Source organism: Trachemys scripta, chromosome 16 (genome assembly GCF_013100865.1).
Source record: "Trachemys scripta elegans isolate TJP31775 chromosome 16, CAS_Tse_1.0, whole genome shotgun sequence".
NCBI lineage: Eukaryota > Metazoa > Chordata > Testudines > Emydidae > Trachemys > Trachemys scripta.
The window spans coordinates 10,794,827-10,809,896 of record NC_048313.1 but is presented as its reverse complement, the minus strand read 5'-3'; the positions used below and the strand labels follow the sequence as shown (position 1 = coordinate 10,809,896).

At 50.7% G+C, this 15,070-nt stretch overlaps 1 protein-coding gene across 1 annotated transcript; it reads right to left on the bottom strand.

The window, feature by feature from the left end:
- Positions 1-6,928: 6,928 nt before the first annotated feature.
- Positions 6,929-14,549, bottom strand: CXCR3 (C-X-C motif chemokine receptor 3). The gene is made up of 2 exons (XM_034793195.1): positions 14,415-14,549; positions 6,929-9,936 (listed from the first exon to the last, which is right to left on the bottom strand). Exons 1-2 carry the CDS (start codon positions 14,424-14,426, stop codon positions 8,824-8,826), a joined length of 1,125 nt encoding a protein of 374 aa, XP_034649086.1. The 5' UTR covers positions 14,427-14,549; the 3' UTR covers positions 6,929-8,823.
- Between the last annotated feature and the right edge of the window lie 521 nt (positions 14,550-15,070).

Sequence of the window (15,070 nt, the reverse complement as noted above, 5' to 3'; positions counted from 1 at the left end):
AGTCCTCCAGGGACATCTCCAGAAAGCTCTCCTTCATGTACTCCCAAAGCTTTTGCAAAAGGTTTCTGGGGAGGGCTGGCATGCAGACAACATCCATTCCTTATCTATCTTTGTTATCCTCAGGAGAGTGATATCATTCACGGTCACCTGGTTGAAATGGGGTGATTTTATTAAGGGGACATTCAGAGGTGCCCATTCCTGCTCGGCTGAACATAAATGTTCCCCGCTGTTAGCCATGCGGTGGGGGGGAGGGGTGAAGTGATCATCCCAGAGAAATGGGGGTGGGGGTAGTTGAGTTTGTGCTGCATGTTAACCTGGAAACCACAGCCCCTCCTTTTACATTGCAAACCCATTTTAAATGGCCAACCCAACGGGTGTTTGGTATGGGAAATGAGGGCGCTGCTGTTTGAAACCATTCCCACATGTTATGAAGGTTAAAAAAGCCAAAAGACTGTGGCTTACCGTGGCTGCCTGCAAGCCGAATTCTGTTGCCTGACACTGCGTGAGTGATCTCTCACACCAAACCGGCAGGCCCTCAATATAAGAGGAAAAATGCGACCTTGTAACGAAAGCACATGTGCTGTGTAATGTGAACAGCAAAATTTAACATGAAAGAGTGTACCCATTGTTCTCTAAAATATGTCTTTTTTTAACCACCTCTCCCTTCTCCTCCACCAGCTGCAAATGTTTCTCCTTCGCAGAGGCTAGTAAAGATTAGAAGGAGAAAACGGCGGACTTGGGATGATATGTTCTCGGAGCTCCAGATGTCTTCCCATGCTGACAGAGCACAGCAGAATGCGTGGAGGCAGTCAATGTCAGAGTGCAAAAAAGCACAATATGAATGAGAGGAGAGGTGGAGGGCTGAATTGTGGGCTGAAGAGAGCAAGTGGCGGGCTGAAGAGGATAGGTGGCATCAGCTTGCTGACAGAAGGCAAGAGTCGATGCTCCGGCTGCTGGAGCATCAAACTGATATGCTCCAGCGTATGGTTGAGCTGCAGGAAAGGCAGCAGGAGCAGAGACCGCCGCTACAGACCCTGTGTAACCAACAGCCCTCCTCCCCAAGTTCCATAGCCTCCTCACCCAGACGCCCAAGAACACAGTGGGGGGGCCTCTGGCCACCCAGTCACTCCACCCCAGATGATTGCCCGAGCATCAGAAGGCTGGCCTTCAATAAGTGTTAAAGTTTTAAACTGCAGTGTGTCCTTTTCCTTCCCTCCTCCCCCACCCCTCCCAGGCTACCTTGGCAGTTATCCCTCTAGTTGTGTGATGAATTAATAAAGAATGCATGAATGTGAAATAACAATGACTTTATTGCCTCTGCAAGCGGTGCTCGAAGGGGGGAGGGGAGGGTGGTTAGCTTACAGGGATGTAGAGTGAACTGGTGGGAGGGTTCATCAAGGAGAAACAAACAGAAGTTTCACACCGTAGTCTGGCCAGTCACAAAACTGGTTTTCAAAGCTTCTTTGATGTGCACCGCGTCCTGCTGTACTCTTCTAACTGTCCTGTGTCTGGCTGCGTGTAATCAGCGGCCAGGTGATTTGCCTCAACCTCCCACCCCCCCATAAATATCTCCCCCTTGCTCTCACAGATATTGTGGAAGGCACAGCAAGCAGCAATAACAATTGGAATATTGGTTTTGCTGAGGTCTATCCGAGTCAGTAAACTGCGTCAGTGCACTTTTAAACATCCAAATGCACATTCTACCACCATTCGGCACTTGCTCAGCCTATAGTTGAACAGGTCCTGACTACTGTCCAGGCTGCCTGTGTATGGCTTCATGAGCCATGGCATTAAGGGGTAGGCTGGGTCCCCAAGGATCACGCTAGGCATTTCAGCATCCCCAACGGTTATTTTCTGGTCCAGGAAGAAAGTCCCTTCCTCCAGCTTTTGAAACAGACCAGAGTTCCTGAAGACGCGAGCATCATGTACCTTTCCTGGCCATCCCACGTTGATGTTAGTGAAACGTCCCTTGTGATCCACCAGGGCTTGCAGCAGCATTGAAAAGTACCCCTTGCGGTTTATGTACTCGGTGGTTTGGTGCTCCAGTGCCAAGATAGGGATATGGGTTCCATCTATCGCCCCACAACAGTTTGGGAATCCCATTGCAGCAAAGCCATCCACTATGACCTGCACGTTTCCCAGAGTCACTACCCTTGATATCAGCAGGTCTTTGATTGCGTTGGCTACTTGGATCACAGCAGCCCCCACAGTAGATTTGCCCACTCCAAATTGATTCCCGACTGACTGATAGCTGTCTGGCGTTGCAAGCTTCCACAGGCTATCGCCACTCGCTTCTCAACTGTGAGGGCTGCTCTCATCCTGGTATTCTGGCGCTTCAGGGCAGGGGAAAGCAAGTCACAAAGTTCCATGAAAGTGCCCTTACACATGCGAAAGTTTCGCAGCCACTGGGAATCGTCCCACACCTGCAACACGATGCGGTCCCACCAGTCTGTGCTTGTTTCCTGGGCCCAGAATCAGCGTTCCACGCCATGAACCTCCCCCAGTAACACCATGATTTGCACATTGCTGGGGCCTGTAATTTGTGAGAGGTCTATGTCCATGTCAATTTCCTCATCACTCTCGTCGCCGTGCTGCAATCGCCTCCTCGCCTGGTTTTGCTTTGGCATGTTCTGGCTCTGCATATACTCCAGGACAATGTGCGTGGTGTTCATAGTGCTTCAAATTGCCGCGGTGATCTGAGCAGGCTCCATGATCCTAGTGCTATGGCATCTGGGCTGAAAAAAGGCACGAAACTATTGTCTGACAGAGGGAGGGAGGGGCAAGTGACAACATGGCTTACAGGGAATTAAAATCAACAAAGGTGGCTGTGAATCAGGGAGAAACACAAACAACTGTCACACAGAATGGCCCCCCCAAAGATTGAACTCAAAACCCTGGGTTTAGCAGGCCGTTGATTTCATGGAGGAAGGGGGAAGCAAATGAATACAGAACAAATCTGCTCCATCTATTTTTTACATCTTAAGCTGGCAGCAGACGATGCAGCATGACTGATAGCCATCGGCATCTTCTGGGTGCTTGGCAGAAGATGCTGTATTACGATTGCTAGCCATCATCGTCAAGATGGTTCAATAGGACTGCCAGCAGGACTGAGTCTCCAGGAGACAAAACATGTCTGTCCAGGTGCCTCTGACCAAACTCAGTGAGGAATATGACAATAATGGATACCAATTGTAATACACCGTCTACTGCCAAAAGGCAAGGAGCTGCTGCTGTGTAGCAATGCAGCCCCACATCTGCTGGCACCCAGATAGCTGATGCAGGCTACCAGTCATACTGCACCATCTACTGCCAAAAGGCAATTAGCTGCTGCTGTGTAGCAATGCAGCCCCATGTCTGCCGGCACCCAGATGACATATGGTGACACTGAGCTGAGCTGAGTGGGCTCCATGCTTGCCATGGTATGTCATCTGCACAGGTAACCCAGGTAAAAAGACGTGAATCAATTGTTGCCATTGCTCTGATGGAGGGGGAGGGGCCTGACGACATGTACCCAGAACCCCCTGTGACACTGTTTTTGCATCCTCAGGCATGGGGATCTCAACCCAGAATTCCAATGGGCGGCGGAGACTGCGGGAACTGTGGGATAGCTACCCGCAGTGCAATGCTCCGGAAGTCGACGCTAGCCTCGGTACTGTGGACGCGGTCAGCCGACTTAATGCACTTAGAGCATTTTATGTGGGGACACACACAATCGACTGTATAAAACTGATTTCTATAAAACCGGCTTCTATAAATTTGATCTAATTTCGTAGTGTAGACATACCCTCAGTGTGTGTCAGTGTAATTGTCCAAAATGCCAACTTAAACACCGAGCAGCACTGATTCCGAAACTGTGGTGTGCTTTTGTTTTACAAGCAATCAGCCCTGAGTGCACCCTCCTTATCAGCATGTCCCATGGAAGGCACATCATCCTTGCTGTACACAGCTCCACTTTCCTCCCTGTGGGCTAATGCAGTGCTAGGCTGGGTAGATCTAGGACTGGATCAATTTGGGATTTAATAATTTGGGTTATGGAAGTACCTCAAGGGTCCCAGTACCAATTGAAGACCCCCTACTGCACTGGGCACCACATAGATGCTGAGATTGGAGGGAGGAAGGGGAAATTGCACTGGGTGTTGCACAAACCCCAGGTGAGATTCAGCCCACACTGTGCCAGGCACTGTACAAACAGTGAGACTGAGGAGGAGGGCATTGCAGATTGCTGTGCAGGCTCCAGAACAGACCGGGGTCCCGTTGTGCTGGGTGCTGCACAGACACAGAGTGAGACAGTCCCTGCCCCAAAGAGCTTGCAAAGGTTTGTGCATGTGAATATTGTTACTTGTATGCATTGCTGGGTTTGACGGGAAAGACCACTGGGGACGCTGCTTGAGCATCATAGTGGGCGAGTTAGGTTCAGTGGGAAGAGCCCATTAGGGATGTGTTGGGTTCAGCAAGAAGCCCCCCCCCCCCCCCCTTGGGGATGCTGCTGGCGAGTTGTTGGGAATGTGCTGGGATTGGTGGGAAGTCCCCATTGGGGACGCTGCTCATGTGACATCGAGGACGTGTTGGGATCAGTGGAAAGGCTCCGCTGGGGATGCTGCTCATGTGACATCGAGGACATGTTGGGATCTGTGGAAAGGCCCTGTTTGGAACGTGGTAGGTTGAGTGGGAAGAGCCGCATCGCGGGTGGCAGGCTGGGAATGAATGGCCCATTGAGGATGCTTCTCACACATGAGGCAGTTGCAGTGAGTTTGTCAGGATGGATTCCTTTGGGGATGCTGCTCATGTACATACGTCTTTTCCAGGTTGGCTCTTATGTTAGGGGAACTCAGTAGGAGTTAGGACGAGGCACCAGCCTGAGATTTCCATGCCCTGTGTAGCCTGCTGAGCCATCGCAGGCTTCCCATAGTGTCCAGGTGCTGCGCATGTCCCAGGGGGACAGTGAGCTGCTGGCTGCATCCAGGTCCCTGGCCTGTAGGTGAAATCCTGGCCCCTAGTCTAGGTGGAATGTGGGATGTCACCTCTCTGCCCTGCACTCGCTTTCCCCTGAAGCTGATATAGCGGCTTTTCTCTCTCTTTGCTGCTGTTTCCCCCCCACTAGTTCCTGTTTCAGAAGTTACCCCTGAAGAGAAGGTGGAGTGATAATCCGCTCCTCTCCCTTCCCCCCACTCCAGGCTCGGTCCTTTGTCAACAGGTTTAAACCGGAAATGTTTGTGCTAATATGGTCACAGTGTGACCGTCACACTGGTCTCTTGGGGAAACGTGAGGCACATGGGCGGGGTGTTAACTATAGAACAGCTAGTTGTGGCTAACGTGGTCAGGTAGTTAGCTCATGCATGCTAGCAAGAGCCCTGTTACATCAGTTTTCAGGATGCTTCCCAGGGCAAATGTCGCTTGTGAACGGTTTAGCGATAGTGTGCTGGAGCATGTTTGAGCCTTGTTGGCTTCACTTGTCATTTTCTGCCACCGTCCTGCCCACCAGGGAAAGTACAAAGCTGTCAGGACCCTACTGTCTGTGCCTGCAGCGGCATGAGCTCAGGGGCTGGGCTGCTGTTGGTCCCCAAACCACACTCCAGGGGAGGTGGGCGTGGATCATGTGGTTAATGTTACCGAGGCAGCGCTAACCTTTGTGGTGGGGAAGAGGGTGCCCACACTCCTCCCTGTCTCATAAGCTTGGCCCCCCAGCTGGCTGTGCTGCCACCCTCCTATGAAGTCACAAACTGGTCACCCAGACGGACTGTCAAAAGCTCAGGGGAGCATGTCATATGGATCCCTCCCCCTTCCCCCAACCTGTCTCAGTGTTCTGTGCCCCATGGACCCTGCTTCCCACCTGACACTTGTCTTTGGGTCCTGTGCCTTGCAGACCTTGCTCCCACCCATACCCACCTCTGGGTCCTGTGCCCTACAGACCCTTCTCACCCTACCTTGTCTCACTGCCCATGGACCCCTGTCTGCCCCACAGACCCTGCCGTTGGCTCCAGCATGCCCTGCTCAGCCAGGCTGCCTATGGTTTATTTTGACATTTTTAATGAATCTGTTAAAACGTCAATTAAAAACCTGAAACAAACCATAAAGTTCCTGCCGTTACCTACCAAAACGGCTGCTGTCCTGATGGGCTCCTCCCCCTGGGGCTGTCTGTGGTTTTGAGTCTCAAGGCAGTCCTGTCAGTAATGCACTTTGACATGTGCAGCACATGCCGATGTACTGTTGAAACCTCTCTGGAGCAGACAGTGGTTTCCTCTTTCTGCAGAGCACTGCAGGCGCCCAGGAGATACGATAGATAATATGGCTTGGGGACCGGCAGTGCCTGATGCAGCCCATAAGATGGTACTAAAGTAGCCCAGAAAAGGAGACCTGTCTCTGATCCCTGCCTGCCATAATGGGGTTAACACTGGGGCTAATCCTGGCTCTTGTTGACTCTCTTCAGGAGCAATTTGGGAATTGAGGAATATCTGGCCAGAGTTTGTGCTGGTTCCTGAGCAGGGGAAGAATTGGGGAGACAAACTGCAGCTCAGAATCACTGCTCCCTCTATGACTTTCTTGGCTAAAGTTGCCCCCCACTGATACCACAGCTCAGCATTGTTCCTGATAGCACTGCTGGGAGCATGGGCTGAGACAGCTCCAGGGGGCTGCCGGTGTTTTAGCCACTCTGTCACCTGGCCCTACCCAATACGGCAGGGAGGTCTGCCAGCCGAAGTAGAGGCACAAGCTCTTGTTTCTGTTCCAGCAGCACACAGAGTTGTAACATGCAGACTCCACTCTCTGCAATATCCCCTAAGTGGGAAATAGGATAACTCACTCTTTCCTGCCTGAAAGCACCTGTAGGCCATTGCTCCTTACGTTGCTCAACCAAGTTGGTTGATAAATGTGTTTTAGAAAACAAACAAACTCTGTGTCAGATTAGAATGGTTATTAATTTTTTATTGGGAATAAAATGCACAAGAAAATATAACCTCTCTGAAAGTGCAACATACGAGTCATATGAAATAACCTTTCAAGCAGGAGCAAATGCTACAAAGCACTAGAATATAAAGTGATTGCCCCGATAGGAGAGGAGACCCCTACTGGGCTTTGGGTGGCTGCGGAGTTTCTTATGCTGCTTCACTTTCACCCCACTGCTCTCCTTACATTGCTAATGTGTCTGTGTTCATGCTGTTGCAGCATCATGCTCTCCTGGAGTGTTCCCACATCCTTGAGAGATGCAGAGTCCCTGACAGTTGCCATTCCTGGATCCTTTCCCCACAGCTGGAGAAGTTTGCACAGAATGGCAGCCCTGAGTTATCTTTGTCTGCCTATTGGGTATCCTTCCTAAGACTGGGCAAACAGCCAGTGAGAATCATCCCTGTTCACCCCAGGGGCGGGCAGGAGGGAGTCACCTGCAGGGACTCCTTTGCTCAGCACAGGCTGAAGCCTGTTTGCATTTGTTAATGAAATACAAACACAGTCTGAACCGGGAGCAAAGTCACTGTTGCCTGGGCTACAAGCTGATGCTTCTACTCTCAGTACTGCTGGGGGCCTGTGCAGAGTAACCCTGCCCCATGGGACGAGGGACAGAGAAGGGAAGGGTGCAGGGGGTGCTCTCAATAATGCTCAGTTTGGCTAGAGAACACAGATTATTCTCGCAGCAAAAAGCTTCGCTTAAGTGTTAATGCAGCAATTGCCAGGGGCGGAACAGTCTGGGGAGGCTGCGCCGAGACACCTTGATCGGGGGGGAAGGGGGGTGCACAAATGCAGACGGTGTTATGGCTCCACAGAGCTCACCCTCTCAGTTAGACAGGATGGGTCTAACACACCAAGGGTTGTCGCGCTACCAAGCAGCATGGGGATTGCCCTTTGCCGTTATTTGGGTGTGCGTATTGGGGCAGTGGGGAGTGGGAGTTGGGGGAGATGAGTGTGTTTGGGGGAGGTGTGGGGCTGTGAGGAATGTGTGTGTTTGTGGGAGGTTATGTAGGGCTGGGTGTGTGTTTGGTTGTGAATGTCTCAGCAAGGACTTGAACTGGAAGAGGAAAGTCATTGGCCGGTGGGGCAGGGCCTGTTTTTGTTCTGTTGTTTGTACGGTGTCTTGCTTGATGTGGGCCGCCTCCATGATTAGAGCTCCTAGATGCTACTGTCAGACAAATAGTGGGGCTATCGTTGTAAGCATAAGGGGTGCAGAGAGCAGGGAGGGTGTTGGAGGAGTGAACACTGGGCTGAGTCAGGGACTCTGATCCAAGTGCTGTTTTTGGCGGAGATCAGTGAGTCCCTTTGTTGTGTGCAGCCAGTATGTACCGGGGATGTTAGATTGCAGCATTGGCTTGCCCCTGCTGCAGGACCTGGCCCCATCTGTCCCTGCCAGACTAATATCCTCAGTAGAGACTTCCAGATTCTCTTGTTATGATGATCTGAAGCTCCTGACAATGCAGCCTCACTGCATTGACTGAAACGGCTCAGCACTTGGCACCTGGTAACTGATTTAGAGGAAGGGACAGACCCATGGCCTGCTCAGAAACCACGTGTACACCCTCTGGCACCTGCACCTACAATCCACAGAGATTCGGCGATCGCGCCAACCCCTCAGAAATCTGCTACTGTTTCTTCCCAGCTCATTCTGAGTCTCTCCGCTCCTGCACTCCTGCTTGTGGTGAGCTGCACAGGAGGCTGGGTAACCACAGGTGTCTGGCTGTGTCTGGCTATGATTATAGTGACTGCTTGTCTCCCATTCCCTGCCCCTTGGGGAACGTTTCACCCCTTCCCTGCCCCCTTGGAAAGGGGTTTGCCCCTTGCAGCCCCAGCTCCCCCACACCTCTTTGGGAAGGGGTTTGCCCCTTGCAGCCCCAGCTCCCCCTAGAGCCCTGAGTAGGAGGCCTCAGTGGTCTCCGACCAGGTGGAATCCCTGCGCTGGCTCGGTGTCTGTACGTGTCTGCGCAGGAATTCATGGCTCACGCAGCCCACGTGGCCCAGCAGCTCCAGGAACTTGTTGCGGAACTTGATGCCAACAAAGGCGTAGAGCAGGGGGTTGAGGCAGCAGTGGAAGTAGCCCAGGCTGGCAGTGACAGACATGGCGATGTCCAGGCTGGCCTCCCTGGCACAGTCCCGCCCCACCACCTGCAGGTCAATCAGCGTGTTTGCCAGCAGGGCCAGGTGGTAGGGCGTCCAGCACACGAAGAAAACCACCACCACTGTCAGGATGACCCGCATGGCCTTGTGCTTGTGGAAGCCCTGGGAGCGCAGCAGAGTGTGAATAATGCAGGTGTAGCAGTACAGCATGGCTGCTAGGGGCAGGAAGAAGCCCAACATGTGGTAGCACATGCGCAGGGCCGTTTTCCAGTGCAGGGAGGTGCTGATGGAGAAGTTGTGGGAGCACAAAGTGATGTTGAGGCGATAGTCCTTCTTGACTTCCAGGTACAGGAAATCTGGCACAGTTAAGAGGACACAGATGCCCCAGACCACCAGGCAGCTGGCCACCATCAGATGCGACTTGTTCCTCTTGTACATGTGCACGGCATGGACGATGGAGAGGTACCGGTCGAAGCTGATGCACACCAGGAAGAAGATGCTGGAGTAGAAATTTATCTTGAAGATGGAGCCGACCAGCTTGCAGATGCCGGTGCTGAAGACCCAGCCGTGCACGGCCTGCACTGCCCAGAAGGGGAGTGTCACCACCAGCAGTACGTCGGCAAGCGCCAGGTTGAGGATGAACACGTCGGTCCCAGCCAGGGACCTCTTGCACTGCAGTAGCACAGCCATCACCATGCAGTTCCCGCATAGCCCCAGTGGGAATAGCAGGCTGTAGAGGACTGGCAGGAAGACCCTGTCAAAGGCCTGGATGCTCTTGGAGGTGCAGGGTGGCACAGAGCAGCAGGTGTCACTCTCGTTGTAGTAGTCAGGGGAGAAGCTGGTGTTCCCCAAAAATATGTCAGATAAATAATCTCCGCTGAAGGTAAATGCACTGTTACCCTAGACAGGAAAGGGGACATGTGAAAATCAAAGGGTTATTCTCACTCTGCACCCTTGGTTTCTCTGTTCCTGGCTGAAGGTGTCTGGAGCTGCCTACAGCAGCTCTCTACTCTGCAGCTGGTCTGCGAGGGGTAGGACCCTTTAGGGCTGCAGCCTTTGGGATATTTCAGCTTATTCCCTGGGCACACTGGGCAAAAGTGAAATCTGCAGTGCTCTTGGCGTACAAGTACCACTTAACGTTATCTGTGCAACGAGATCCAATTGATCAGACAGTGGACTGGGAGCAGGACTCCTGGGTTCTATTTCCAGCCTGCCATTGACTTCCTGCTGGACCTTGGGCAAATCATCTCCTCTTCTGTCTGCTTCTGCTTCCCCTATTGCCCTTCCCCTGCCTTGCTGTGAAGCTTGTAGGTTCTTTGGGGCAGCAACCATCTCACTCTCTGCAGTGCCTGGTTGCCCCATCTCTGTCAAGGCCTCTAGCTGCTACCATAACATTACCCCCATCAGTGTAACAATCTTGTCAACTGTTTGAAATGGGCCATCCTGATTATCACTACAAAAGTTTTTTTCTCCTGCTGATAATAGCCCACCTTAATTGATTAGTCTCGTTAGAGTTGGTATGGCAACACCCATTTTTTCATGTTCTCATATATATATATGTATCTTCCTACTGTATTTTCCACTGCATGCAGCTGATGAAGTGGGCTTTAGCCCACGAAAGCTTACACTCAAATACATTTGTGAGGCCTTGGCTACACTTGGGGATTCACAGTGCTGCTGCGGCAGCGCTGTGAAGCGCGAGTGTAGTCGCGCTGCCAGTGCTGCGAGAGCTCTCTCGCAGCGCTGCAAGTACTCCACCTCTCCAAGGGGAATAGCGTGCAGCGCTGCAGGCGCTGATTACACTCGTGCTTTACAGCGCTGCACTTGCTGCGCTTGGGGGGGCATTTTCACACCCCTGAGCGCAGCAAGTTGCAGCGCTGTATAGCGCCAGTGTAGCCAAGATCTTAGTCTCTAAGGTGACACAAGTACTCCTGTTCTTTTTGCTGATACAGACTAACACGGCTATCACTCTGAAACCCACTTGCAGTGTTTGGGGAATGAACTATTCGCAGAGGGATGTTTGCACTCTCCCAGGTGTGTCTCAGTGCCCAGTGAGGTGTTCAAGTTACATGCTGGATGTAATGACACAAAGCATGTTGTTATTGTGTTTATTATTTTTCCAGGGCCACACTACCCGCGGGGGGTGGGGGAACCTGCAATGTAATTCTAGCTGTGAGACTAGCATGGAAGGGGGTAATTGCTTGGGTGGGGGTTGGGAAAAGGGTTAAGGGGCTGTAAACTCAGGGGCCAGTCCTGCTCTCAGTGGGAGTTTGGCCAGTGGTGTTGCTGGGAGTTGGATGGGTTCCTTGAGACAAGGTAAAGTGACTAAAGGCAGTCAGTGTTTTTCTGATGGAATGGTTGCTGTCAAAATGCAGTTTCATTGAAATCTAAAGGTGTTGCAGGAACCTGTTGCGTTCCATGAATTATTTTTGACAGGAAAAAGTCTAAACATTGTGTTTTGACTTTTGTATTACAATATTACATAGGCATATAATATTTAATATGTTAATATCATACAAACCGTGCTGATGGTCCCAAATGGATATTTTTCATAATTTTTGTTTAATAAGAAATGTTGAAATTTCAACTTTTGGTTCAGATTCGGAATGGAAATTTTTTCAAAAAGTCAGAAGGTTCTGCAAAATGGAAATTCTGGTTGCAAAGGTGACTGAAAAACCATCCCCCTGAGAGCATCTAAACGCTGTCCACTTTAAGGTGGTTGCATTGTGCACAAGCACGCACACGCGCGCCCCAGGGGCAGTGGAAGGCATAATCTGTGCTGTTGCCTTGTGTTTGTATAAACGAGGTGGTATTTTTTTTTCTGTAGATACAAAGAGACGTTAGCACCCAGTACTCCCAGTGAGAGCAGGACAGAATTCTCCCCCATTGCCCCATCTCCTGTTGAGATCTGGGGAGAGTTCCCATCCCTGACCCTGTTGAGAGCCAGGCAGTTCTTCCTCCACTAGCTGCTCCCTTTTCCCTTGCCCCGCTGGGAACTGCTGGGTGCAGAGCACTTTGGAAAATCTGACCCCAGATGTTTGCTTTTCTCTCGGCTGGTGAGGTTGGGCAGACGCTGCCCTGGCACATGGTGTGAAAACCAGCACCTTGTGCTCTTCCCCAGGATGAACAAAGTCTGCATTGACTTTGATGGCTCAGATCCCAGCAATTTAACTTCTCAGAATGACACTTCCTCTTAAAGCCGAGTCACTGAGGGAAGCGATTGTTAATGATGGGACCAGGTCCTGGATGTGCTCTGTAGCCAAGCTCTCCTCCTTCAGGACACCGACCTTTGCGTCCCAGAACTGTACACTCCATTCCCCTCTAAATCACCCTGTGTCCCTAACACAGAGCCCTCACTTGCACATTTGGTTTCAGCGATAGAGGCAATGTCCTTATTCGCCACACCCTTCAACAAATTCCCTCTTTAACTGCAAGACCCCCGAGCCTTCAGACACCCTGGGGACCATCCCTGGGCTGGATTAACTATTACTGTCTCGACACAGCCTGATACCTGACCGGAATCAGCAGATCTCTTTACTGCGCCTCTATGGAGATGCTGCTCAGTCCTGCTCCCCCCGCCCCCGCTATGGTTTGAGTTCAGTCCTAGCTGACTCTCCTTGCTGATGGGTGTGCATGGTCACCCCAAACCCCAGGTGCTGTGTTTATAACTTCAGAGAGTTTCTCTTGGCTGATAACGAGCCCAGGTTACAGCCCCTGTCTCTTACCCAGTGTCCCGAGTGTACAAAGCATTCCCCGGGAGAATGAGCTGGAAGCAGATGGTGAGGGAATACCCTGCGTGGCAGGAATGCCGGTGCTGCCCGAGTTGGGATACACAGAGCTGTGTGTCCTTGCAGAAATGCCTGCTTTATTGCTATTAAAGAGCAATGTGCATGTCTGGGTATAATAGTCTGACGCCTATTCGCCAGGGGGACAACGTTGCGGCAGATACCCTGCAAGGTGGAGGCTGCGGGGATGGTAAAAGCCCAGGTTGTTCTGCTGGCACTGGGACTGTCACTCATTGGCATGGCTCGTGCTCCTGGTACCTGTCCAGCAGTTAATGTTTATTATCCCCCCAGTAGTGGACAATGTCAATGCGACGGGAGAGCCTTCCCTTAGTCTTTGAGTTCATGCAGCCTCTGGCATTTCAGCCTCCAGGAACTAATGCAAATACAGTGCTCCCGAAAGATGCCAGATTGAGAGCCCTGGAGTCCTCTGTTCATCTGCAACCGGCCGGTGGCAGCACACGCGCCCCTCCCAACCCGTCCTCCCATACGCTTGGCCCATGGGGATGGGGATGCTGTATCCAAAGCCCTTTAGTCCATGGTGACTCTGCCAAGGAGTGCCGGTGTGCTAGCCTGGGGCTCAGTTCCCAGCTCTGCCACAGCCTCCCTTTGTGCCCCTGGACTTGTCGCTTTTCAAACGCACCTAAGTGCTATCGGAATCTGATGTCTCTGACTTTGATGAACGTCGCCCCAAGCGCAGTCCTTGCGCTGCCTCGCAGCACAGGGGCGAGTCGTACTGAAGCTGTGTCCTGTGCTTGGTTAAGGCACTTTCAGATGTTCCGAACATCTACAATTCAAACTGCCCCTAGCTAAAGTGATTTCCTCTCTAGACGGGTCGTTTTATCCACTGTGGTTGAACTTTACAGGGTTAATCTGCTTTGAGTTACAGAGAATGAGCTAAATTCATTTTTTTGAAGGATTGAGAAATTTAATTTCTCATTTCATAATTCAGAAACAGCAAAGGGATTTTCCTCAAACTTTCAAAAAGCAAAACAAAACGAAAAATCGCCCCAGATTTGAGCTAACAACAAGCATAGAAAAATTCAGCCTGAAAGGAAACTTTCTGACAAGTGTGGGGTTAGAATCTTTGCTTTTACTCACATTTATGCCTTTCACTTTAACTTCTCTGTTCAGAGACATCAGTTGGTCAAAATTAATGTTTAGACGAATGAAATTAATTAAGAACACTTTTCTTCTATATATGAATGTTAATATTTCCAACCACGCCAAGGATGCACAGTTTAAAAGGATTTCTACATTTATTCACTTTTGTAATAACCTCAGTTTGGGATATTTTCAAAATTTAATTCCAACATTTAATTGACCTGTCTGTGTAATCAGATCTTTATTAGATTAGCTTATCTACTCTAGGTGCTTATATTTTGTTATTTAGCTGAAGGATAAGGATTTTAAATGTATTTTTTTCACTTTTGGAATTAGCCTTTTTGAATGAATCTTACTGATAATTTGACATAACACAACATTTCTGACATAAGTGTCTCTCCTAGTACAAGCCCCTCCATATTCCCCCTGTCTCCCCCCCATTTGTAAGTAAAATAAAGATCTTCCCAATGATTTTATCAAATGTAAACTCACCAATTTATCCATGGTTGTGTATGAGGCACCTTTCTAGCATAAAGTGCTGGATGTGTCAGGCTTCTGAGAGAACTGAAGTGGTCTTTGATTCTGCGTAGACTTCAAGTATCTGTGGGTTTGAAGTTTGAGTGACACAGTCTCTCTTTCTCGGAGTGGCTGGAAGGAAGCAGCACACTCATTCTCAGTGTCTCCGCTGTTCAGTGACAGATGCAGATGAGCTCAGAAGTGACCATCCAGAGAGCTGGGGTTTCTGCCCTGCTGTGTGATACATACCCTGGCAGAGATGGGCCACTGCTCCTTGTGCCATAGTGTGCCTGGGATAAGAACTGCCAGGGTGGATTGTGAGCATTGCTAAAGTGCTTTCAAGCCCCTGGGTAGGTGGTGCTGGACATAGCATTTGTAGTGCTCAGGAAGATTGCTGGATTGATGGTCAAGGAGCATGGGGGCTTTTGCTCCACCACAGAGGAATAGGATGGACATCAGCCCATGTAAATTCCAATTGCACTGGCCCAGAGATTCCAAGGGTTGGCCATCCTCAAAAGTAAAATTTACAGCTCCAAAGAGTGAGATTCAAGGCCAAAGAGTGAGATTTTCCAGGTGGTGTGTTAGTCATTGCTTAACACAGGGACTCTCCTCTTTGGTCCTTGGTGACATCC